This window comes from Bombus pascuorum, chromosome 2, assembly GCF_905332965.1.
Source record: "Bombus pascuorum chromosome 2, iyBomPasc1.1, whole genome shotgun sequence".
Taxonomy (NCBI): Eukaryota; Metazoa; Arthropoda; class Insecta; order Hymenoptera; family Apidae; genus Bombus; species Bombus pascuorum.
In genome coordinates this window covers 17,104,297-17,131,153 of record NC_083489.1, presented here as the reverse complement: position 1 = coordinate 17,131,153, position 26,857 = coordinate 17,104,297, and the positions used below count along the sequence as shown (strand labels likewise).

Sequence of the window (26,857 nt, the reverse complement as noted above, 5' to 3'; positions counted from 1 at the left end):
ATTAGGATCGCGAATAACGATGAAAGATCGGCTTTAACAGAAGCTGCTTCGTTATGGATTTACGGCGGTTTCTTTGGCCACCAAGCGACTGGTAGGCGGAGCCAAGCGAGCGGAGCACGTGGCGCGCGTGGTACGCTGCCTCGAAGAACTGGACGTGCCGCAGTTACCTTTCGACCTGTCAACAATAGACGTAGCGCGTCGCACGCGCCACGCCACTCATTTTCTTCCACGCTTCGACCGCGAAAACACTGCCGCCACGTTCGTGTGCAAAGAAAGTAAAACTTTCAATCGACACAGTACTCCGTTTTCTTTCCCCTCGTCGTTTAAACCGTGCGCTTGTTTCATCGCCGGAAAGTGCACCGAGTTTCATCGAGAAAGATGGAAACTTGCATTTGCGCGGGTGGTTCCGAAAAATATTGAGACGGTGTTCGATTTCGTAGTTGATGTGACGAGTTGTCCAGCAGCTTTAGACGAGGCGAGTGGTGGATCCGAGTGAGGAGCGGAACGATCGAAAGTCAGAGGTCGAGTCGAAGCGAATCAACCAACGATTATTCGTGACCATGGTTGGCCGCGTCGTTTCCAGTTACGTCGCGGAAAGAACTTGCATCGAACGGTGCGACTTCTGATCGAGTATCGTCGCGAGTTAAAATCACTCGCTTTCGATTCGGTGATCTTGAAAACATCGAAACGTGTCCTACTGTTTACCACGCAAGTGACCGTTGAAACAGTAGAAAAATGTTTCGTTCGGGTATCATGTTTCCGCGACGAGTTTTTTGCGATACGATGAGTTGTTCGTTCGAAACGTTATTCGTCAGAGCCACGGCGAAAGTGTGTGCTGTAGTGTCGTACGGAGTATCGATTACCATTTCTGGAGTAGCTGGAACGATAATAGAGGCATAAATATTACTCGAACATTGCGGTCTGCCGCTTTAGCCTCTGACGTCACGCTCTCCGGTCCAGCGAGTCGGTGTCGTCCTTATACAAATTTTTCAGAGATTTTCGCATCAATTTTAACGTGTCAATCGTCGATCGTACGCAGTGAAAAGTGGTTGGTCGAGTGTGTTTACCGAATTGTAGCTTGGACGCAGTTGCGCCCGATTTGACGTTGGGTTACTTTACTTTCTTCGCGAAAAAGGCTTTGACTTTGACTTGCGTTACGTTAATTTTTTGTAATTAAATTATAATTACAAATTAATTGATAATTAGGTTTTTAGTCGCGGTAACAAGGTGGTGTGGCGGTTCAGTGGTTTCCTTGTCGGAAAGTTGCTCCTGGCTGATTTTTTGTCGACGATCGGGCACGTTCGAGCTACACCTCCTACGAATAGAATTTCCACTCTCGAGTACCTGTGTATAAACAACGGAATGTCGTGTTCGTTAAGAGTCGCGAGAGCTTCGCTTTGAATGGAATACTCGTTAAGCGTGGAAACGAGAGAAGGTCCGCCAACGACTCGAACTTTCCTATTGCGGGATACTCCCGTTAACCTCTTAGGTACAACGCGCCACTATAGTGGCTTTCGCGGATGTCATCTTATATTACGACACGCCACTATGGTGGCTCGCTCTACTCGCTCATTCGCTCACCGTTCCAACTAAATGATCTTTTTCAATTGTCTTGCTTCGTATTCTTTTGTACCCTCGCAACGTTTTATGACAGTGTTAACAATATACAGACAGAAATATAGTTTTTGTTTTTGCCAGTGTCAGACATCAATTGTTGCTTCCCGTTAAAATAAACGTACCATTATTCGATGCTCTTTTTAACATAGCGATCCGTATTTTTCTAATTTCGTAGAATCTTCAAGCTGAAAATGTCGCTTGAAAATAGAAAACGAAAAGCAGTTTGAAAAAAACTATCGCGCTATGAGCGTGGAAATTGTGACGTGTATGTGGCGATTTAAATATATCACACTCGATTGTATTATCGATTATTAAAGTAAATTATTCAAGTTCAAGTATACGCATCGTATCTCTAAGAAAAATTACAATTTAATTATCAAAAAATTCGTTCCAATGTGCTTGCGTAGGCAACACGATTATCCGTCACACGTTGCAGTGCCATATCGTTTGCGCGTAATTCGCGTCAAACTCTGCCGTACAAAGAAACAGTCCGTGCAAAATTCAGTACCTAAGAGGTTAATAAACGTCATCTCTTGTCACTTGTTCAAGATCGTGACATTTTTCGTACACCAACCTCGCCAATATTACTGGAACTGTACCAGTGCGGGTAGTTGCAAACGACGTTGGAGAGAAACGATGGTCGTTGTTCGCTGATATTGTAACTTCGTTTTCCATTCGGGGGAAGGGCAGAAAAATATGGTAACGGAAATGAAGTAAAGAAAAGGTAAATTCAGCGAATAAGCAATGGCGGAAGATTGACTCGCGGTGCGGAACGCGAACGTTCTATTTCGTTGAACGAGGGTCGCGTGACTGAAATCAATGGACGAAAAGTCGCGTTTATCGCGATCCGCTCGGTAACGGAGGCTGCAGCACCGCAATGCTGCATCGTGCGACTCGTTCGACAGAGGATGGAACAAAGCTCGACAAACGAATTGCTCTTCGCGTTCGTCCGTTTGAAATCGTCGGTGCGGAAACGTACGTTTCGTACGAGCTGCTTTTTCCTTCGTTTCGAATAGAATTGGAATGTAAGGAGCGATCGATCGTCGTCGTTGCTGGTAAAATCGCGATTAGAATTTTTCAGAAAATTCGCTCGTAAGACGGTTAGTCTAGGGAAATTGTTTCCCCTCCGACAAAGGGGAATTCCTTTTATCGACGTTCTTGTTGAGTTATTATTACGTCGGTTGGGTTAAAATTGAAATAGTAACGCAAAACGCGTAATTGGCAAACAGGTCACACCGGTTCTCTCGACGAAGCACGGGACGCAAAGAGTTGGAATTTGTAACACGTACGAGACACTCGATTAATTTTAGTGATCACGCTGCGTATAAATCAATCGGAGCTCTTTCGCAAAATGGGATCTCGTTTTTCAGTTTTCGCGAGATACACAGAGAATGCGAGACTAGCGGATCTCGAACACGCGGTGCTGCTTCTTCCTTAACGGAGAACTCAATCCCCTTAAGTAACTTCCTTTCAACTCGACTACGCTTAGTTCGCAAAAAAAAAAAAGAAATTCTTCTTGCAGAATGCTTGCAAAGAAAGTTTCTTTCTAACTCACCGGCGTTAAGAGATACCATTACTTTTTATTCGATGAAACGAATCGACGATAGATGTTGCACGTTCGTCTGCCTTACGACCATCTGCGATTCGTCGTAACGTAAGGTGACGTTCGTGCTATCGAGCAGTTGGCGGTTTCTCGTGTACGAACCAATTTCTATTCAGTGTAATCGTAACGAAGAATGTGTGAAAGAAAAGACGAAACGGTAAAGTGATAGAAGATAAAAAAAAAAATAAATAAGTTAAGTCGAGGAAGGTGTGAAAGTACAGGCGATCGGCGATAAGCGAAGGGGATGCGCGACCTTGGTCGATGCTGATCTCGAGGATTATTTTAAAAGAGGGACAAGGCCACTTATGGAGCGGCACGACGAGCGGTTCCTACGGCTGAGAACGAAACGGGCAGACGGTCGATCGGGAAGCGGGGCTGAAAATAGAGAGCGCCAGGCTTCACGGAGATACGACATGACACTGGACACGGATCATCCACGCTCGTAGCTTCGGCGAGGTATTATGAAACTGGAATGGCCATCGAGTTCTCTGTTGCCCGTGGAGATTGAGGTATGGCCGCGGTAGCCGGCATCTATGGCTTCTCAGAGGACCGACACGTCAGATATTCCGAGCATCGCCAGCATCCGTGAGTTTCACGTGAAAGACGAAAGCGAATCGATAGCCCCGAACTATCTTAGACTACTTTTGCTTGAACGTTTCTCGCTTACGGTTACGCCACGCGATCCTTTCTCGCGCTATTTTGCCGTGTCTTTTGGGAAAACGAACAAAAACCGTTCGAATTATTCCGCGTTATAATCGTCAACATTTGCCGCGGATGAAATTTCGTTCAGATTCCTAGCGAAATTCTACGGATCGTTTTTTTCCCGAAAGACCCGTAAAAAGCGCACGGGAAGAGAACTTCCTTTGGGACGTGCTGCATCGTATAGGGTTTCTTTCCTATTTTTTTCTCGCTTTTCTACCTTCGTACTTTTCATGGCTGTAAATCATTTGAATGCGGGTTACGTTGCATGCACTGTGTTAACGAACATCCGAACTGTCTTCCAGCTGGAAAAATACCGCTTCCGCTGACATCTACTTCAATTCAAACATTCGCCGTAGTACGTTTAACCTATAAACGTTCTTTATTCAAATACAACCGTCGTATCGTAAACGCGAATCTTGCGAACTCAAGTCGACGGTAAACGATACTTCGCGCGAGTTCAGAACGAAAGCTGGACGATTGGCGTGCAACTTATTAACGCAAAATTTCTTAGAACAAATTTTTATTTCTTTTTATTTTATTTGCGTTTATTTTACGATCAATTCTCGTTAGAGAATTTTAAGTAAATTTATCTGACGTGGTACTATGACATGATTAATAAGTGTTTATAATATGTTTGATTTTATTTGAATCTAGTGCTTAGGTCTAAGGTGTAATGTCTTTTTAGCCTGCGGATCTGTTCCGACGTATCGAGTGATTGAGTAATTAGAGGGTTTTGGTGGTTCTTAACTCTTGTGCTATGTCTATTACTGAATTTTGATATTTCTTCTTTGACCGTGGGTATCTTGAGGTCGTGATGTATCGTTTCGTTGGTGACGTACCAAGGTGCATCTATTTGGGATCTTAGGATTTTCGATTGGAATCGTTGGAGGATTTCTATGTTGGAATTACTCGCTGTTCCCCATAGTTGGATTCCATAGGTCCAAACAGGTTTTAATATAGCTTTGTATAGTGTAATTTGCTTTGCGTATTTAAGTTGGAACGTCGGCCGATGAGCCAGTAGAGTTTTTTAAATTTTGCTTGGAGTTGTTTGGTTTTATCTAAGATATGTTGTTTCCATGTCAATCTTCTGTCCAGAGTCATGCTCAGATATCTGATTGACTCTTTATCTGGAATAGGTATGTTGTTTATCGTCACCTGTGGGCAAGTTTGTTTTCGTAGCGTGAAAGTTATGTGGCTAGATTTGTTTTCATTGACTTTGAAGCGCCATTTGTGGAACCATTCTTTCATAGAGTCGAGGCCTCGCTGGAGAGTAGAGGAGGCAATTGTCGGGTCTGAGTGTGAGGCTAATAAGGCTGTATCGTCAGCAAATGTCGCTGTGGTTATATCTGTCGAAGTTGGTAAGTCTGTAGTGTAGATGTTGAACAGCAGGGGTCCGAGGACACTGCCTTGGAGTATGCCAGCTTTTATTGGGAATGTTGAGGTTATAGCGTCTAAGTGTTTTACCATGAATTGTCTATTGGATAGGTAAGATTTTAGGATGGAGTTCTTAGAACAAATGAAGGGAATCTCGTTGAGGCTGGTCGAAGCTACTAGAGAGTAGTTTTAATTGAGCTGCAGTTTGGTCCACGGATATTTGTAGAGGATGTTTAGTCGTGTTCAACTCACGTCGAGGTTACCAATGTAGAGGATGGTTTGTTGTTTGAATAACGAGATAACTTGCTGTTGAAACCCTCAAGTGTATTTTAAAATAATAAATAAATAAGTACAGACAATATCCGCTAAGACGCTGAGATGAATAGGTCGTGATAGGTGCGGAAGAAACAATTCAGTATATTTAACAATATATATATATGAGATGAAAGGACACCGGAGCCTTTCTTTTGGAATGTTTGGGAAAGTCCCCAATACTTTAGTCCAGACTTTTTATTATAGTCGTACTTAAACAATAAAACTGAGAAATAGATGTTTATGAATTAAGTCACTTATGATTATCCGAGATTTATGACAGTGGGCTTGGGCTCAAAGTGACATAATGGGTCACTGAACGTAGCCACGGTCACGGGAGGGACGTGGGAGCTAACAGAGGTATAAAATAATTAAATAACTCTTCTTAAAAACAGAGATTGACCTGAGAAATACAGACAAATACGGAGAGGAGTATATAAGGGCAGTTCCACTTGGACTGAGGTTCAATCCGACAAGTTCGACTAGTCCAGTGTACACGTACGCCGAGTTCCTAATCGCAATCGTTATCCCGTTGACCGTACATTCGTTATCGAACCTAAATTCATCGTCATCGACATCTCAATCACTTAATCATCGATATCACTTGTTAACTTCTGTAATACATCCCTATAAATAAACATCTGGTATAAAACAACTATGACCAACTCACATGAAGATTCGTTACGCGCCCAGAACTCCAACGTTAATCCGACATATATTTATTAACATATATGTCGGGTTCACATTATGATTAGAGTTAGGGGCGTGTAATGAATATTCTCTGGAATTAGCCATCGTTGTTATGCAATCGAGGTAATGTTGATTAGCACAAGTGTGAGTATTACAGAATCGACAAGTAACCGCTGTGATTAGACACTAATGACAATGGTTTTAGGTTCGATAATGAATCCGCGGTCAACGGGATAACAAATATACTCTCTTCCAAAGTCTACGTCGGAGTCGTAGTTAAAAACGTGAAGTACCCACTGATCGTAAAGACGTTGTTTTACTCGCTGACGAGATCGCACGAGAATATGTTCTCCGTCGCGGTGATGCTGCAGAGGAAAATTATGAGTCGTGTTTCTAAGAGCACGAGATCATCGGATTCGTCGAGAACAACCCTCGTTCGAAAAGTGAGGGAAATGGACGTTGCTGTTAATTGGTTAATTTCTATATTTGTGGTTAGAGGAAGATACTAGCCGCCCTTAAGAGAAAGTTACTAGCGGGAAGCGTCGTTCGTGAGGAGAAGCAGATTTCCCGTATCTTCCCGTAGTAGGTGATACATTTAGAGACTGTTAGGATAAAGACTATTTGTCCGTTTGAAGGACCTTAGTTAACTAAGTCCTTAGATTTATAGCGGGTCTTCAGCCTAGCCGAATATGTACTGTGAAGATGCATCGACATCTGGTAATCATCTTGCCCGAAAAATAGGGTCTGTGTGTGGCGAGCCACGGGGCAGAAACCATTCGAATGTTTACTGTCGAGTGCCGCTACAACTATTCTCTTTAAGGAAAGCTATACAATTACCCTATACCTCCAATTCCAATTCCAATTCCAAAGAAAAGGCCCGGTGTCCTTTCATCTCCGACATATATATTTAATCGAACATTCGCGGAGAGATGCGATCGCGAGAAAGCACGTCAACGGGAGTCGTAAATTCCCGTTACGATTTGTGGCGGCACTCGACAGCAAAATACCACCACTCGACACTAACTTAGTGTCGGACGACGGCAGGTTAGGTTGCAAACGTTCGGAACCCGGGTTGAAATCCCGGCGACCGGAGTTCCGATTTTTCTTCTGCAACACAAAAATGAGAAGAAAAATGCAGCAGTACCCCAGCAGCGGCGACACTGTGGCGACCCACAGCAGAACCTGCTTCACTCTACGCACAAGCAGTATAGCGCACTTTCACCACAATATACTGGCCAGACAGCAACAAACAAACATGTAGTACACTTCAGATTAGATAATCGATGCACGAACTGATCGATCCCCTTATTTCTGTTACGATAATAGGGTGGTTCAATTGAGTATACACTGAATTAACAGGTATAAATTAATGTTTATTCCAACAACTTTGTAAAGAAGATAGTTACGCTGTTGCGTATGTACAAATTAAGTAAGTGATTTAGTATATACTGAGTTGTCACGTATAAATTACACTTTATATAGATCTAAGGGTAGAAACACGGTAAAAAGATGTTGACTGTTCGAAAGTTAGAGAATCAGTAAAGTTTAGTGACGATGTTGTGGCGGAGGAAAGCTAGTGATGGGCGGGTCTAAGGACACGAAAAGAGCTGATTTGTTAAGGATAAGTTTTCATTAGGAGAGTGAGGGAAATAGACTTCGATGTCAATTGGCTGATTTTCTAGGTTGGTGGGTGAGCAAGGGTGCCAACCGTCCTTGAGAGAAAGTTGCTAACGGAAGATACCGAACGCGAGAAAAACTGACTTTCCCGTATCTTGCCATAGTAGGCAAAAATATAAAGAACGCTTGTTTTTAACCTGAAGGACTTTAACTATGAAAATGATTTTATGCTGGGTCCTTACGAATATTGAGGATGTACCGTAAGGATGTGTAGACATCTGGTCGACGTTACAAAGCCATTGTTGTATGTCTATTGTCTATGGTCTGCTTCGTCCCAGTCTATTGCCTATACGCTGTCGATGGCTTCAATGCTTGAGAAAACTAAAAAAAACCAGATGTAGAGTTTTCTTAGAAGTGGTGACCACTTCAACAGGGTCGATGCGTTTCGATGCACGATACAAGTTCGGATGATGATTGCTTAGGATGTTGAGAAACTCGGGTCAATTATTGCTGCTAACTACCAACTATCGACTCGGACAGGCATCTAACGACTGACTTTCCGTCACGAGGATGCTGCAGAGGAAAACTATGATGGGGTGTGTCTAAGGATACGAGGTCATCGGATTCGTTGAGGAAAGCCTTGGTTCGGAAAGTGAGGGAAATGGACGTTGCTGTTAATTGGTTAATTTCTATGTTGGTGGTTGGAGAAGGATGCTAATCGCCCTTGAGAGAAAGTTGCTAGCGGGAAGCATCGTACGTGAGAAAAGCAGATTTCCCGTATCTTCTCGTAATAGGTGATAGATTTAGGGACTGTTAAAACAGAGACTATTTGTTCCTTTGGAGAACCTGAGCTGAATAAATCCCAAGATTTATAGCGGGTCCTTAGGTTAGCTTCTTTTTATTTGGTAGACTTTTTACAATCAATTTTCATTGAGAATTATAAGTAAATTATTTTGGCATGGTACTGTAACTTGGATTATAAGAGTTTATAGTATGTTTGATTCTAGTTGAATCTAATGCTCAAATCTAAAGGGTATTGTCTTTTTAGTCTGCGGATCTGATCCGTCGTGTCAAGTAATTAGGTAATTAATGGATTTTGGTGGTTGTTAACTCTTATGTTATATCTATTACTGAATTTGGATATTTCTTCTTTAACTGTGGGTATCTTAAGGTCGCGATTTATTTCGTTGGTAACATACCAAGGTGTATCTGTTAAGAATCTTAGAATTTATAATTGGAATCGTTGAAGAATTTCTATGTTGGAAGTACTCGTTGTTTCCCATAGTTGGATCCCATAGGTCCAAACAGGCTTTAATATGGCTTTGTATAGCATTATTTTACTCTGCATGTTTAAGTTGGAGCCAGTAGAATTCTTTAGTTTCGATTTCAATTGTTTGGATTTATCTACGATGTGCCATTTCCATGTCATTCTTCTGTTCAGAATCATGCCCAGATATACTGTACCTTTGTTTGAAATGTTATTTACGGTCACCTGTTGGCAGGATTGTTTTCGCAGCGTGAAGGTCATATGACTGGATTTATTTTCATTTATTTTGAAGCGCCATTTGTGAAACCACTTTTCCATAGAGTCGAGACATCGCTGGAGAGTTGAGGAGGCAATTATCGAGTCCGAGTGGGCTGCTAATAAAGCTGTATCATCAGCAAATGTCGCTGTCGTTATGTCTGTTAAAGTTGGTAAATCGGCAGTGTAGATGGCGAACAGCACAGGCCCGAGAACACCGCCTTGGGCTATGCCAGCTTCTATTGAAAATGTTGCGGTTATAGCATCTAAGTATTTGATCATGAACAGCCTATTCCTTAGTATTGAAGTGGTCGCCATTTCTAAGAAAACTCTACATCTGGTCTTTAGTTTTCTCAAGCACTGAAGCCATCGACAGCGCATAGACAAAAGACTGCGTCGAAGGCAAACCATAAATGGTACATATGCAACGTTGGCTTCAGGGTTTTTCAGTCATAGGGTAACGCTGCTAGCGTGCGGCTCTGGACCAGCTCATATTGTATTCCAAACTTTGTACTTACACTTTAATATTCAAAATATGTATATGTATTTTCTCTACCTTACAATTTATCCACGCGTTCCTTTGTATTCACATACATCCAATAACCTTAACACTTAGGCTAGCTGAAAATATTCTGTGAGGATGTATCGACATCTGGTAATCATCTTGTCCGAAGAATAGGATTTTTGTGTAGCCACTAGACAGAAACCATTGGAAAGTTTACTGTTGAGTGCCGCTACAACGCTCGTACTAACAGATTCGCTAAAGACAGTGTACAACTCGCTAATAAGATCGTTCGAGAACTGATAACTGATAACTGATATTGATTCGCACGACTGACTGATAAACTGGAGAACATGGTCATCTATTTATACTGGTCGAGAGAGTACCGGAAAATTTAAATTAGTCTTCGTCTTACTTTCTTAGTCGAGTTTATTTTTTATTACATTGTGTATGTGCCAACGATGTTGATACTCCGATGCAAAATAACAATATGATCCAAATTGTCCTCTAGCTCATGCGTCGCTACATATTTGACGATTTCATTTCAAACTTATTTCGAAGGAGGAACGAGGAGATTTTAAAGGCGATAAAAAAAAAAAAGTGGTAAACGAGAGAGACAAGGCATCGGTGATGGGATTAAAAAAGAGTTGGCTCGTAAAATGCGTTCGAGTCGAACGGGGAATTACAAAGGGAGAAGAGTTCTTTGGCGTTGGTGGATGCATGGTATAACTCGCATTTTCCAGCTGAGCTGCCTTCCCGTAACGCTTACTCGCAACTTGGTAATTGAATAATGCAGATGCGCAATAGGACACGTGGTTCGAGTCACTTGGTTACGCTGATCCTTTGTCAATCACTTTGCGCCTATACTCGCTGCGTTCGAAGAACGAAACACCGCTTCTTGTTATGTACACGTTCAATCGATCCTCCTACTCGGCGAAACCATATAAACGCATATTGTTGTGAACATAAACTTACCCTCACTTTTCCCGTGTATTTATTAATCGAATCGAACCGAACTATGTTTCCGCATAGAAGAGATTTATCTTCTTTTTTCTCTTGTAACTGTTTGCAACGAAACTATTATTCGTAGGGTTTCTCGTGGGCCAAGAGAGATCGCAAAGTACAAATGATAGAGTCAATTTGGCCAGCAGTTAACTTTACGAGCGATATATTTTATTGGCGTTGGAAGAAAGAAGCTGGAACAGCTCCGGTTTCGAAGTATAAACGCGGACGTACTTGTTCTGCTCTGCGCGCTGGATTTCTCAAAATTGGCTATGGACTAGCACCGACCCAGTTACAAAGTTTTTACCGCGATGAGTCGTAGAAATTGGTCGTTGCATTTGCATTCTTCGTGTAGCAAACTACGCAACGTCCGGCTATCTCTTTTCGTACTTTCCAAACGTTTCTCCACCGATGCTGTATCTTTCATTCTGCAAACACATTTATTTACAAGGACACCCGTTACGTAATATTTCGATTAGATGTATAAATACGCGAAAGTCACGGTCGATGGGAAGAACATCGTCGATTATCATCGTGAATTGACAACTACGTTAACAAGCAGCAACACAACCCCCTACCTACCCGAAACACCTATATTTCATGGACTTTGTCAGCAATTAAGGCCGAAGCTCTTAGCAATTAAGATCGGGCTGATTCTCGTCTACCTCTGCGAGCCATGAAAATTCAAACTTGGAAGAAGTGTTTGCACGCGTAAATCGGGAAATCGCGACCGGATTAATCACCGGTGTCGGTGTTTTCTTCTCCAGCTATTGCTCGCTTGTATATCGATAATCTCGGCGGTGCACACGTATGTACGGAAGGGCGGTCGCGACAGTGCAGAGGAGTAGAGTTGAGACGTGCCACGGTCGTGGGTTAATTGATTTCCAATAGCTGGCTGACCGGCCTTCGGAGCCGCGTACAAGCGCAATCCTGTGTCCCCCACACAATCAACTACCGATATGCTAACTGCGGAACAGATTGTACCGATTAAACGGCGATTGAGAATTCATAGCTCCGTATCGATGGATGGCGCCAGTTAATTGCATTTTGTACCACCTTCTCTTCTCTATTTACTTTACCATTTCGTTTCTTCTTTTACTTACATTTCGTCCTGGCTGCGGTTAACGCGAGCACTTAGCCAGCTGCATTTCGTGGTCACCGATGAGGTGGCCCGTTTAATTCTGCTAATCGAGCGACGCATTCAAAAGGCCGTGCGGTGCAAGCTCGAAACGAAAATTCGATTTCCACTGCAATTTCGTTCAGTCGCCTGCTGTCCTCTATCGATCGAAGCTACTCTCACCAGGCTTCCTAAACGTTCGTTAGTTTTTGCCATCTTTGTAAATCGTTAAATAGACGATATATTGTACGTTTTTCCTTAGATTTTCTTTAGTACTAGAATTATCGGTAGTTAACACGAAGCTATTTCTACCAAAAACAGTGAAAATGAATGGTCTTTAAAAAATACGTAATAATAGAATATTTGTATATTTATTGAGTTATTACTTTCTTACAGCAGCAATTCCATGTTATTTAGTACATTTTTGGTATTATTAATCCATCTGGGATCATGATCGACCTAAACGAGGGTTGACACATTTATAAGATTGTAAAACCAGTCTGTTGACTGGTGTGCTATTGCTAGTGTTAGCATCTAGCGATCTAGCGATCGATCCGGAATTTTCCTGACATCTGATATCATCATATGGAAAGATAGGCAGTAAAAATTTTAAAAACATGTAGCAAGTTGTACAAAACGAGGAATCTGGTTAATTGGGGTTCGATAAACAGATTGCAGGACCATTTTACACTTTGACAAGTATCAGCCATTTTGACTGATGTTGGTATAAGTAGATTCGATACAAAATTATTTTGTGTTTGAATACATAAAATACAAAATAAAATTTATTATATGAATTATGATCCCTAAACGAGGGTTGACAAATTTATAAAATTGTAGAACCAATCATTTTAACTGATGTGGTGCTTCTAGACTAGATTGAGGTTAGGTTAGTTTTAGTCTAGATGTACCACACCAGTCAAATCGACTGATTTTGCAACTTTATTTTAAAATTCCTACTTCATGTTATATTTCTTTTCCACAATGATGTACTGACTTTCGCAAGATAACTAAAAGAATAATATAATGAATTTTATTTTCTTTTTTATGTATTCAAACTGAAAATAATTTCTTATCAAGGCTGCTTATACCAACACCAGTCAAAATGGCCGGTACTTGTCAAAGTGTAAAAGTCCAATTAACCAGTTTCCTCGTTTTCTACAATTTCCCACACGTTTTTACCATTTTTACTACCTATCATTCGATATGACGATATCAAATGTCAGGAAAATTCCGGAGCGATTGCTAGATCGCTAGACGCTATACGAAGTACGATCGTTCGTCCCCAGTGGGACAGTGGATCTCCTCACACTTGCAGGTTTCTTCAATACATTTCGATTGAATGGAATGTAATGAACACATTCGACTAGCTTCCCATTTACGCGCAGTTCCTGTCAGACGCGGTACCAACGATCGTCAGGTTTCGAGTAGAATTCGCGCGTAACAGCGACCTTCGCCACGGTATCCGGAAAGTTGGGAGATCGGCGGTCTGCGCGGGACCGGTCGCGTTTCCCTTTTGACCGCTTTCGACTAAGCGCGATAGGAAAGTGACTGAAATCAAAATCGGATCGATTAAAAGCGTGGAAATGGCCGAGCTGCCAGTTGCACGTGCGTGTCCCGGTTGAAATTTGTCAGGCTACGAATGTAACGGCTACGGGCAGCTTTTCTGTACGCGTATAGGTGCGCAAATGAATTTCAGTTAGGCGCGTTGTGCATGAAACGACTGGTCGTTTGTTCGCCGGTGATTTTGACGTATTAATTATCAGGCTGCCTTCGAGCCTCGTTTGTTATTGTCTTGCCAGCCGCCACCAGCCATTTGTCTAAAAAATCCGCTCGATTCGATATTAATGCATGGCCGATCCAACGACCAAGATTGATAAACGATAACGAGGCTACAGAACGTAACTGCGACCATACATCGAATCGATAATTAATTGTAAACGGTGGTTTTAAACGTCGTTATGACGATTTCACGCTGTTCGTTGCAATTAATTTTGACACCTAATTTTCAAATAGCAGACACAACCGATGTCGATTTTCCAACGTCTCGGTGATAGAAATCGATCGCAATCGGAAAATTTGCTGGCGTTTGGTTGTATCGACGAATCGACAGGGTTGTGAAAAAGTTGGGTTATGGAGCGCGAACGTGCTCGAGAACGATCATCGATGCAGAATGCGAGCGATGCAGAGTTGCTCTGCAAAGCTGGCAGAAACAAGTTTCTGCTTTCGTTGGTTAATCCGATACGGGTACAAGAATGGTTTTTCGTGTAAAATGACAATGTATGTAGACAATGGTACGGATAATGCAACGCCGACCGTCGCTGTTGGAGCGGCATCTCTGAATACGGTACAGCAGTGTGGCAAGTGCGGAACACGGGTTTGACTTTACCGACCGTTTGGATATCCGCGTTTGATACATCGATACGGCACACGAGATGAACGCTCGCGATTCAAATCTTCCTACTGATCGGACACCTCCGACGAAACGCGATTCTGATCGTCGAACGTTGTTGTTCTTCTTTTCAGACTTTCACGTGTATTACATGAAACTTTGAAGTTCCGCATATTTTTTAAATTGTACAAACTTACTAAAATGATAAGTTTCTTACATATATATCTTTTTAAATCTCCAATATGCTTCTTTTAAAACGAATTTTCTAAAAGAAGCAGGAAATTATTCCCGCGTGGAGGAATGCGTTAAATGTAACGCGATTATGATCATCCTTCTTTTCAAACTTTCACATGTATTACATGAAACTTTGAAGCTTCGCATATTTTTTAAATTCCATATATTGTACTTATTAAAATTATATGTTTCTTATATATATATTTTTTTAAAAATCGCCAATATGTTTCTTCTAAAGTGAATTTTCTAAAAGAAACAGGTAATTATTCCTGCGTGGTAGGTTGCGTCGAATATAACGCAATTATGATCGTCGAAGGTTGTCTTTCTTCTTTTCAAACTTTTAAAATATTTTTTAAACTGTACAAAATTATTAAAATTATATGTTTCTTAAATATATATTTTCTTAAAACGTTTTTTAGAACTTTCCGAAAGAAATAGGAATTTATTCCTGCGTGGAAGAATGCGTCGAATAAAACGCGAATCTCCAATATGTTTGCTCTAAAACGAATTTTCCAAAAGTAGCAGAAAATTATTCCTGCGTGGAAGGTTGCGTCGAATAAAACACGATATTGTCACTAGTTGCTTGGTAGCGCAGATTGATCAAGATCTATCGAACCTGTCAGTTGCCTTTGCAAAACAGGAATGACCAGCCGGAGGATTGTCCAACGACAAATTGGCAATTAGCATTTTCCAAGCGGTTGAAGACGCCAATTAAAATGCGACCTTGTTATTATCAGTTGCCACCCCCTTCACTCATCTCGAAGGAAAGTGGCACTTTCTCTTCTTTGGCAAGCACCTCCCACGAAACCTCTTCTCATCTGCTAAGCGTAACTGTCTACTGGAGAGGCAGAGGAGGCTGAAGTAGATTCGTAGTATCGTGATTTCATCACAGTATTGTAGTATCGCGGAATTATACTACTTAATAATTAAATAATGGTTTATTTAAGAATATGGATTGATACAAATGTTGATTAGTCAGGAAGCGATGGTTATTTAACATAAATTAATCGCAATAACGTACTATACTTTAGACAACTCAATAATTAATTTGCAACTCTCGTCACAACGGATCCAACGTTCACTCTCTCACGCGGACCATACGCTAGTGTCACGGAAAATAAAAAAAGGAAATCGAAGATGTAAATGAAAGATAAAAATAAAAAAAAAATAAAAAAGAAAATTTATTTCTTAACACTTGTTTTACATTAGCTACAATTTTTTTCTGAACTCTAGGCGCGACTTCTCAAGACCGAAACTCTTACAACTTGACTTTCGGCGGAATCCGATTCTTTTTCTTTGTCATCCCTCAATATTCTCACTATCCACGCGTTTGTTAGGCGTTCTCGAACATTCGGCGAAAGGACCTTTGGGATATTGAGGGTTCATTAGGCACTTCGCTTCGGCGACGTACATTATCGCCGAGTGCCGCCACATCTTTATTTCCGTCATCAGCCCATCGGTTCCGAAGCGCGGCCTGGTCCCCGATGCGTACTGAGATGTGGTTGATGTTACAATTACGTAGGCCTTTTTTCCACGAAACTCTTCAGCTAAAGGACATTGATGGGCCTGTCGGCACCTCGGCTCGCGACAATGCTTATGGTTTACCTGATATTTTTAGGCCTTTTTGTCCACGATACTACAGTATGTTCCGCTACAACGTGGCGGAAACGCGTGCAAGAACCGCATGAACGAAAGTATCGGTTTGCTATTTTACACGACAAGAGATTGCCTTCTTCTTCGATATTATCGTCATATCGATTCTAATTACGCAATTAGATTGACATTAACTGTAATCCACTTTCATTCCACGTAAGATTAACACCACAACCAAAGAGCTATCTTTACTCTCCGTATCTTCTTTCCCATTCGCTGATATTCTCACTAAATTTAAAAGATCGCTACGCAAAGATAAAGAAACGCAAAATCTGTGTATTTATAAACATGACGTGGCATCGGACGAAGCGAGCGTACAATTCGCCAGATCGTTTTCATCGCTTGGCGAAATTTACACGAGCGTGGACAAGCCCAGAGGAACGCGTAAATGGTAAAATACGAGCAGCGGTTGTAGACAGCTTGGCAACGTGGACGCACGATTCATGGTGATTCCCATGTGACTGAGCGTTCATCGATCCGACTCGGAAATAGGCGAGTGACCTATAACGTGTGGATTTCAACCGGCTTAAAATATTCTGCGTCTATCTTTCTCTTTCTCTCTGTTATCGTCTTTTTCTATTTTCCTTTTTTTCTATTCTCTTTCTTTCTTTTTCCTGACCATTGGTAAGATTCTCTCTGTTGGGAACTCGACACGTTTCACTGGAATTTCACGCACAGCGTTGACCCGGTCGGCGCTAGTTTTCGAAGAAACGCGAAAATACGCGTAGAAATGCGCTGCCTAGAACGCGATTATTCACGAGACCGTAGCTTCTTATTTCTTTATTTTCTCTGACGTTGAAACGCTCTATCCAACGAGCATTAGGAAATACGAGCTTCGTAATTACGATCTAATTACCAGAATAAGCTAATAAGAGGCTAATAATAGCGGAGTAGTAGTAGGTAGAATTATCCGGAAATCTTGTTAAAAAAAAAAAAAACGCTTCATTGTTCCAAGAATAGCGATGGTTGCGAACGGGCGAGAAAAAAAAGGAGCGTGGTGCTCGGCAAACAACGATAATAATATTTCACGACGATTGCGCCGCGTGACTCGGCTCCGTAGTCGACCAATAGTTTGTCTTATTAGCGAAGAAAATTGGATGTAACTGGCAGCAAGTGTAACGTTTGCGAAAGAAGCTTTTAGGAAACTCCATTAAGGTCTGGGTAATCCCGTGCTGCATGAAAATCCCGTAAAATGTCAGTCGGCCTCTCTGCCAACGCTTTTACGTAATCGATAATTCGAAACGATAAATATTCATCTGCGTGGATTGTTCGCAAAGGATAGGGAAAATGCGTTTGCCGTGCAAGATTGCGTGGGATCTGGTTCTCGACGCGGTAGAAAATTATCGTCCGCCTTTGATCTGAATTTCAATCAGGTTCTCTTTCAATATAGTCGAAAGACGATTCAGACGATTTTCTTTCATTAAAATTCAATCGGTGAAAATTTCTGTCTTCTATTATTTCCAAGGTACTCTGTTACGTAATAATTATCACAGCGAAATAGAATGGCAAAGAATGCGATGACAATACAGTGTAATGTTAAAAATATCTCTGGTAACTATGTTTAAACCTACCCACATTCTCAAAACCTAATTCTTCTCTACTGTAGAATTTTTCTCCAACTTGTAATTCAAGCTTGTTTTAATTCAAACTTATAATTCAATCTCAAACCTGATCGTTACGATATTTCTATTAGCTTCGTATTTTCATGTACATAAATAAACAAATGAAATTTAGAAACAGATGTATTTTTATAGCTATAACTGTTACAGCATGTACTTTGCTTCGGTTCATTTCTACATATTTCTATATTATTACGTCCAACTACAGTGTAATATTTCCTTGCAGTTTTCAATTTATAGTTTTAAGAGTCATAAAACACACGCAGTTCGGCGATTACATCTTTTGTTACCAAGTTAAATACGACGACAAACGTTTGGAACGCGCGATTAGCTTAATCCAAAAATCCGATTAGGTTTGCTCGGTTGATAAAACAAATAGATAAACAAGCAAATAATAATATTGCTATTATGGCGATCGTTGAAACATCGCGTTGAAGTACGTGCATGATTCGTATCGTGCGACGACGCTCGCAAACCAGCGAATAGAACACGGCGTGGATCGATCCGAATGACAATTCACGACACCTTTTCCATGTGCGTGTGCACTGTGCACCCTGCGGCTTCCGCGCCTTTTCCCACGAGCCTTTCTGTCTTCCTGGTTTCGCCTCGTTACGCCATATGCCGTGAATACGTGTCACGTATGAACGCGTGCATCGTTAACTCTTGCTGTCGTGCATGTGCGTACACCAGCCACAGCATCGCGCAACAATAGGAACAAAGAAAGGAACTGGCGGAACTGTTCGGCTAATAAACTCATCGATCCTACGACCGTGTCGCTCTCCTTCTATTCCCGAGAGATCAACGTTCGAGTGTACGTACGCTGGTTGACGATCCGCGAGACGGATCTTCCTGTCGATGGAGTAGCGCATGAGGTGCATTGTGCCGACCCGTCAATTCAACTTGAATTTTTAGACTTACGGACGTGTAACATTGAGGAAAGACGAGATAACTTAGTCTGTTTTCTGTTGGAAAAAGTCCTACCAGCTTTTCTTGTATTTTTATGTATTAGGAAAAGTTTCATTCGCTTTATGAGGAAATAATTTCATGAGAACATTTTTGTTTTATATTATTTTGTCGAATTACGTACGATCCATATTGTTCTGTTGAAAATAAACACCGCGACATTTCACAGACTTGGTTTCACGTTTGTATGAAGCTGCATTGTTGTTAAAAACAAGTTTGAGGAAGAAAGACAGTTTCCGGACAACTTAATTTGTTTTTATTTTATATATATATAAAAGTTGAAGCTGTTTCTTGTAGAAAATGCCGAAAGGAAGGTGCATTGTTGTAAAAAGCACGTTTGCGAAAGAAAGACACTTTCCGGACAACTTAATTTGTATTTTTTTTTACATAAAAGGTGCTTGTTTCTTGTCGAAAATGCCGAAAGGAAGGTGCATTGTTGTAAAAAAACACGTTTGCGAAAGAAAGACACTTCCCGGACAACCTAATACATTTGTCTTTTTTATACATAAAAATTGAAGTTGTTTTATATAAAAGTTGAAGTTGTTTCTTGTAGAAAATACCGAAAGGAATGTGCATTGTTGTAAAAAAAACACGTTTGCGAAAGAAAGACACTTTCCGGACAACCTAATTTGTTTTTTTTTTATACATAAAAATTGAAATTGTTTCCTGTAGAAAATGCCGTAACGAAGTTGCATAGTTGGCGACCGTTATTTTTACGTTAGAAGAAAATTTCTAAATTTCGTTGAGATTTAGTGGAGAATGGTAGGATTATATTCATGGACCGATTTATTTCATCTGCAAGCGTAATAGGGCAGCCACACGTTACGGCCGTAAAAGGCGAAGACGCGGAGCCATATTAATTTAACGTTGCGTCATAAAACACGAACGTTCGACCAACATCCCTCGATGCAAATTTCATAAGCGCCACACGAACGTAGGGAAAAATAACGAGCCACTTAGGATTTTCGATTCTCTGCTTCATCGAAACGATTTCCATTCAATGGTGATCGAACGGAATGGCTATTATCGAGGTATAGCGCGAACGACGTAAAATATCGCACGGTCGATGCCTAAGATCCGCGAATCTCACTTTTCCATTCGACAACGAATAACCGAAATCCTTCGAAACGGATCGTCCGAGGAACACGAATTTTTCCCGAAAATGTTTCACGATCAGTCGCCTCTGTCGATCTAGCGATCGTGGAAAACGCGGTTGAAAGCGCATTCTCTTCGCCTATAGCGATGCTGTTTCCGTTCATCGAGATCGCATCCGCTTGTTTGTTCGTTTATCGAATTGCTGTTTGCTCGTGTCGATCAATCGACTGCTCTTTCGTCAAATTTTCTTCTATCCCGAATCCCTCGACATTTTTGTTCAAATGCTTTTTCCCATTTCAACCTGTGTATTTGAGATTTCCTGTATCTGGCGGAAAAGCTTCGCAAACACGTTCCTCTGTCGATCAAAGCAATCGTACGGTTGCTGCAGTTGTCGGCAAAATTTTGTCTTCTTTTTTATCTCACAATTCTCGATAGTTGCACGTCGCGGTGTTTAATCGAAGCTGACGTTATTCGCGATTCCAGCATGGAAACAAGTTCGTTAAGCAAGATCACGAAATACGCTGAAGGAGAAGATTCGAGAGGGCAAGTAATCTTCGGAGAAGAGATAAATGAGAAAACGCGTGCTCTTCTCTCGGACATTCCAGAACAGAATAGTCATGTGGGACGCTAAACCCACTTTTCTTCTCTTTTCCTACATCGTTCTTTGTCTTCCGCAATTTTCGTTTCTCCTTTCCTTTTTCAACTTCTATCTTCGTTGTTCCATTTGCGCTGGTCGCTCTGGGTTCTTCAACGCTGCACCAACAAGTCTAACTCCGATATCGCCAGTTCCGAGTACTTTCTTTATCTGCAGCGTTAACCGTACAACGAACGAACAAGTTCGATGAGATCGCCAACTGAGAAAGATGAAAACTGCTTTCCGTGTGTCCAGTACCCTGGCGGTTTACAAATTTCCCAAGTTTCTGCTTAACCTAACTACAGCTACGGCTATAAGTGTTACAGTCGTGTTATCGGTTCACATTCCATGCATCTTAACTGTGACAGCAGCTTGGAAAGAAATTTCGATTGGCATAAATTCAGCATTGCATAGATTTTGCGCCAGGATCAACGTTCCAGCAACGCGGTTCAAGCGTTCCGATCTTTTTTCCGCGTTAGGCCAGTACGCGATCGAGTCCGCTTAACGAAACGTGTAAATATTGGGTTGGCAACTAAGTGATTGCGAACTTTGTCAATACCACCTAATGACAAAATCCGCAATCACTTAGTTACCAACCCAATAGTACGCCCGATCGTTCAGAAATTACGGAACAAAGTGTAGATGTCAGGTGACGAAGATAAGAAAGACGAATACGATCGACAAAAACGAGCGCGTGCTAGCGAATCGGAATCGACGCAGTTGGCGCGCGACGAAGCGTAACCCTCTTTTTCCGCATTGTATTTGGTCGCGTTTTAACTTGACCCTGAAAGGATTTCCGGCTTGGCGAAAATCGTGCTGGATGACGACTGGTCGACCTGCTTGGCAGGCCGACTGACATGTCGAAATATTTTCCGCCCTGCGCGTATGGTTGGTCGAGGTAGTGGTATGAATGTGCTCTCGGCAGTCGGCACAGGATCGCTTGACGCAATGGAGTCGATAAGGGTAGCGAGGATGCCGATGGCTGGCGCCATCTAATAATCTGCCCTGGCATTATCATCGCCCGACTCGGCAGGGAAACTGCACGCCAGCGCGCCAGCTCGCAGGGCTGTGCAGGGTGCGATGCTTTGTTTACGCGAGTGAATTCCAATCCTTCGGCACTCGGACGATAGCGTCCGATTCTTCGCTAACGCGTCGCATTCCGCACGGCTGTGAGTCGGCTCTGCTCGGCTGGGTTCGGCTCGGCTCGGCAACCGACCAAAGACGCGGCCACTTGCCGCTGCTTCGTTACGGTTCAACGATTTAAAATGCTGTCAGAAAGGACCATGTGGATTTGCTGACGGATGTGGATGTGGTGTTGCCTGGTCGGAGTAAGATGGGGTGAGAAAGGAAGTAGATAGAACGGCGTTGATATCTTCGAACGCCAGCTACGCTTTCGGTGAGCTAACATTCGCGCGGAACCGCTTTGATAAACATCGAAAAGAGGAGAAACGAAAGAAAGAAAAGGGAACGGTGTTACGCGACGGCAAGATCGTCGTCACGTTACGATTTGCAATCTGTGCAACCGATCGGTTTCAACCGATGCTTTCGCTTCGTCGGACGCTTTATCGAATGCTTTGCAACGTGTTTTCCCGTAAGCCACGTTGCTGTGAATTGATTGCGTGTTGCGTAACACCGCTAACTTTTCACTCGAATTGTCACGTGGCGGTAGAACGTCTGCATGCGTAGAGTATCGGGTCCGTTAGTCGCGATTTCCGTACGTCGCGACGTGACGCAATTGGAACGCGCGTTGAGATACCATTCGCTGAAGCTTTCCTCGTTCCTTCTTTCTTTGCAGGATTTGCACGATTATCGGACGACTCTAGTCGCATCGATCTTGCGAAAAATTCTCATGTTCGTATCGCGAGCTTCTTATCTTCGAGACGAGTCTTTGAAAACGTTTCGATCGAAACGCGTCAAATTTTCGAATCGACACTCGGTTAACACGTGAAACGCGAACCAATTAGCTGGCATGGTCGATTCACTTTCGTTTACTTCGATGCGTATCGCACGGCAACGAAGAATCAGAAGGTTTTCAGCTATCGTTAGTTTCGTTATCGAGTCTCGTGACTTTCCGATGAAATCTCCACGCGAGTAAAACGTTCGAAATCTCGAACGCTGACCGCTCGGGTATTTCCTCTCGGAATCTGACTGGAAAAAATGGATTTCCGATCGTACGCTTTCGATTATTACGGCGATTCTATTGGAAATCGTATGGACACGCGATTGGTTGCCTTAAACTCGGCAAGTAGTTGGGTCACTGGGTTGAAGCTTAAATAGCTCGATGGATAATGCTGCTTTACGTACGCTGTTGCGTACTCGGAGTAATCGGCTAAGGGATTCTCGAATCGAGAATCGACTTACGCCTCCAAACAGACGACTAGTTTCCGCCTCGAACGAGCCGTTTAACGCTCGAGCGCGCCCCACTTACCCTCTAACATCTTTGTTTCCTCGCTATTTCGCCCTGTTTTTTCTTTCCGCTTCCTGTATTTTCCCGAACGAGAACCAGACACCAGTGGAATTGAGCCGTTTAACCGAGCCGTTTATGGATCAAGAGAACTGGAACGGTTACTTTATAAGCTCGTTAAAGCGGCCAGAGGACGCGAACCGTTCCCGTGGGTAAGGTCAGTAATTCGATGCACGTCCACGTCACTCGTTTCCGCGTTTACGTGGCTACGCTTTCCCCTTATCGACGGAAATGAACATGCCGCTTGTAATAACCGCGTTACACGAAGCCCCGCCGACCATTTCCACCTCCGAACGCTTTCCACTTCGATTTTTCCTACGGAAACTTCTCCAATTTCTTTTCCCTGTCAATCGTTTCCCCTTTCGGAAAGAATTTCCAGCGGACTCGCTACCGATACGACGTTTCGACAAATCGAATCCAAATCCGAAGATACGCGATCGGATTATTCGCTGAAAGAAGAATTGCGTTCGGACAACTGCTCGTACATGGAAAATTATTATCACCTTTTCCCTTCGTTCTTTCGTTCGCTAAAAACCAGAAACGAGAAAGAGAAGTGGCGGTGAAAAAAAAAATTTCTCAGCAATGTATCGACGTTGCTTGCCAGGTGACATAGAAGTCGCCGGGCATATCGACTGCAGTTGCGGGCTTGTTACTGGCAATTCGTCGGATCAGGGTCATTCTGGACGTTTCATTGATGCCTCGCGCTACATTCACGGGGTAACCAGAGTTAACCACTCCCATCGAGGCCATGAGAAGCAGGGAAGCTGACCTAGATAACTATGCTCACGACCCGATTCGCCCCATCTTCACCGAAGCCGGTGAATGGAAACGACATGACGCACACACCATACTGCTCTCTCCTTTCCTCCCCCTCCAACCATCACTCTGTCTCTGTCTCTCTTTTTCTCAATCCATAACCTTATTTCCTTTACGTAACCGGTCAGGACTCACGTAAGAGCATCGAGAACGCGGCCCTCTTACCCTTCCGCGATCTCCAATTCCTGTCGATCGCCGTATGTCCTTTACGTTTCATATTGCCAGCGATCATGTGTGTGTGTGTTATGTTTACTGCTGTATCTAATGACACACTGGTCTCGAGGTAATTACGCGTGAACGTCTTTGGCAGGTTAAAAACATACGAGGATAGCTAAGACGAGCGAGCGGAAGCGAGAGAGCAGCTTCAAAAGGGGAAGTTAAAAATTCCTGTTGAAAATCGTATGGAGATTATGGGTTGATGTTGGTCGAGCGAAAAATTAGTTTAACGCGTAACTTGTCGATTTTCGCGTCGCGGTTAACGATAATCGCGCCTCGTCCTCTGTCGTACGGTTACAATGCGAGTTATTCTCGGATCTCGTATCTTACAACGTACGGCGAAAACATTGCGCCACCTATGAAATCCTCGGCCCATTAGATTTACGACTGTGTACGCTGCTGCAAGAAGACAAACGTGAAAACGGAGGTTGTTTAGAAAAATCGACAAGTACGCGACGGCGAATTCTCCGCAAATATTGCTCAAGATTTTTTTCCAATTACCGTAGACGGAAACGACAAAAAATTGCAAGATTTTTTTACCTTCTCTATCGGTTTTTCGTTCAACACGGCAGATTCGCTCGTGTCGTTAACGAGGAAAGTTTTACATCCTGCGGCGCGTCTGCTTCCATCGTTGCCATATTCTTCAGGATCGTAACAAATAAAAGGGTTTATTTCTAATTTCGGGTGTTCTGCTGGCCGGATATTTTTCTTCGGCATTAGCCTACGGACGTACACAATTGCCTGCTTTCCATTCAAATCAAAATTCTTCCATTTGCTCTCACAGAAGAGTTTCTCGAATGAAACAATCAAGTTCCTCAGACTAAAGAAATAGGAATAAAATTTCCGAAGCGATATGGATCCCATGTCAACCACTTTTTTACCAACCGATAATAGACACGTTCTTCGCGATATTACGAACGTGCGATGCACAGCGACCGATTGCTCGACACAAGGTAATAGGAAACAGCGAATTGGCAAAAGTCAATTCGCGAGCTAACGCATGATTATCGACAAATGTAATTTGCGAGACGCGGCCAATAATAGATTTCCAATTCGCTAGCTAGCAGGTTTCCATTAGACAGGCTATGGGAGGCGGGCCAACGTTAATTCGAGGAACAAATGGCGGTGGAAGGAGATCTCGGCACAGTCGCGAAAGTAGAAACGTCGAACGTGATGCAACGCTTTAAATTATTCCGTCTTCTCGACGATCGTCTTTCTCCAAACCGCACGAAATCCAACAATTAGACGCTGTGATTTTTTTCGAAATAATTGGTGCGATAAAATATTGACAAATTCAAAATGAGAAGAAACTGTATTTGACCATCGAAGATGTTTCCAGAGGAAACTATAGGGCGATCGTTTAAAAGTAACTGGTAATCGACAGAAGGAATCCTTAGCGAGTTGTTAAAGTTTTTAACAGGTTGTATCCCTCGATATCTCGACTCGTTTAATCTCTTGTTGCTCCGAATGTGGATCTTGTGGGCGTTCTCGTGGTGAAAGAAGCACTTGGTAAGATCAATCACCGAGAGTACCCACTGGTACGCTTCCCATTGTCTTCTTTGACGCGAGGTCTCCTTGGTGGTAACGCTTTGTCACGATGAGTTTAATACCTCGGCCGCAAGACTCTCGAGTGGCGTAACCGGTGTGTACAGCGTCGCCAACATCCCCATCGGCACATGCACAAACTTTTTCGCTTTATCTGTCCATCCGCAGGATCGTGTTCTTATGTTTCAGCTGCGTGATCGCGTGTTTCTTTCCCACTCGATATCGTGGCACTCGTTAACCTGCCTTACCGATCGCAACTTCGATCGAAATAGCTTCGTCTCATCTTACGTTTACATCAACTCACCTTACGTTTTCTCTCAGCGAGGCTCACGCTCCTCGTAAGCTGTGCGTTTCGTTTATCGAATTTCAGTCGATTCGGTGGTAGCACGCGCTGCGATCGAGTTTCTCGAGGATCGATAATTTGTGGACGGTTGGCAAAGTGGCGAGAATTCGTACAATCGTTGAATAAGCAGAAACTAGAAGATGAACGTGTATAGAGGTTTTCGGTACGATCGGATGGCGACGATGTGGCTAATCCATGTATCGAAGATATTGGGAGACGGTGTGGCGGATAGGAACGTCGTGCATCAATTGGCCGAATTATTGCAGCGGCACAAAGAACGAATTTCGATATGAAAACTTGTGCGGTGTAATTGGAAATAGGGCGGCCAGGCTGCGGATACGAGCCGCGTCGTTGGCTTAGCTCCACGTCGCGTTGCGGTTGTATTTCGCTGGCCCATATACACAGATATTTATTGGCGTGTCTTAACTTTCGACTTGGAACTTCGCAGGATCGCGAGGGATAACTTGCCTCGAATCGACTCGGCTGCAACTTTCATCACGAACCTACGAGAAAAGTCGCCTTTGTCGCGCAACTTTCCTTCCATCGGCCACGTTCTCTATGGGCTGCCGAGTTTCGTCGTGGCCACCAATTAGTCCGCTTCGTCTCTGCTTGCTCTCTAATTTCTCCACCGAGATCGTCCTATACAAGAGATTCGTTGTTAATACTTTACCGACCACTAACGATTCAACAGCATACGCACCTCAGGCGCAGATTCTCCGTGGCGCCGGCTCTGTTTCGGTATAGACTCTCCAATACGATTCTTTTCGTTCATCGCGAACGATAAGTTTTTCAAATTGGTATAAAGCTGTGGGAGTTTACAAAGCA

The 26,857-nt window shown here is 42.8% G+C and overlaps 1 protein-coding gene across 16 annotated transcripts in view; it reads left to right on the top strand.

Annotated features, from left to right (window-relative positions):
* The window catches only part of LOC132916703 (potassium voltage-gated channel protein Shaker), a 186,894-nt gene that overhangs the window by 111,093 nt on the left and 48,944 nt on the right, over nt 1-26,857 (top strand). The window contains exons 1-2 of one of the 16 annotated variants that reach the window (XM_060976956.1): nt 2,090-2,341; nt 2,988-3,805. The exons of 13 other annotated variants lie outside the window; for them this stretch is intronic. In XM_060976956.1, coding sequence (XP_060832939.1) covers nt 3,732-3,805 — 74 coding nt within the window. In that variant the 5' untranslated portion in view covers nt 2,090-2,341; nt 2,988-3,731. Of the gene's footprint in view, nt 1-2,089; nt 2,342-2,987; nt 3,806-21,763; nt 21,987-26,857 lie in introns of those variants that run through there. 2 more of the 16 variants (XM_060976955.1, XM_060976958.1) reach the window with 2 other exon arrangements.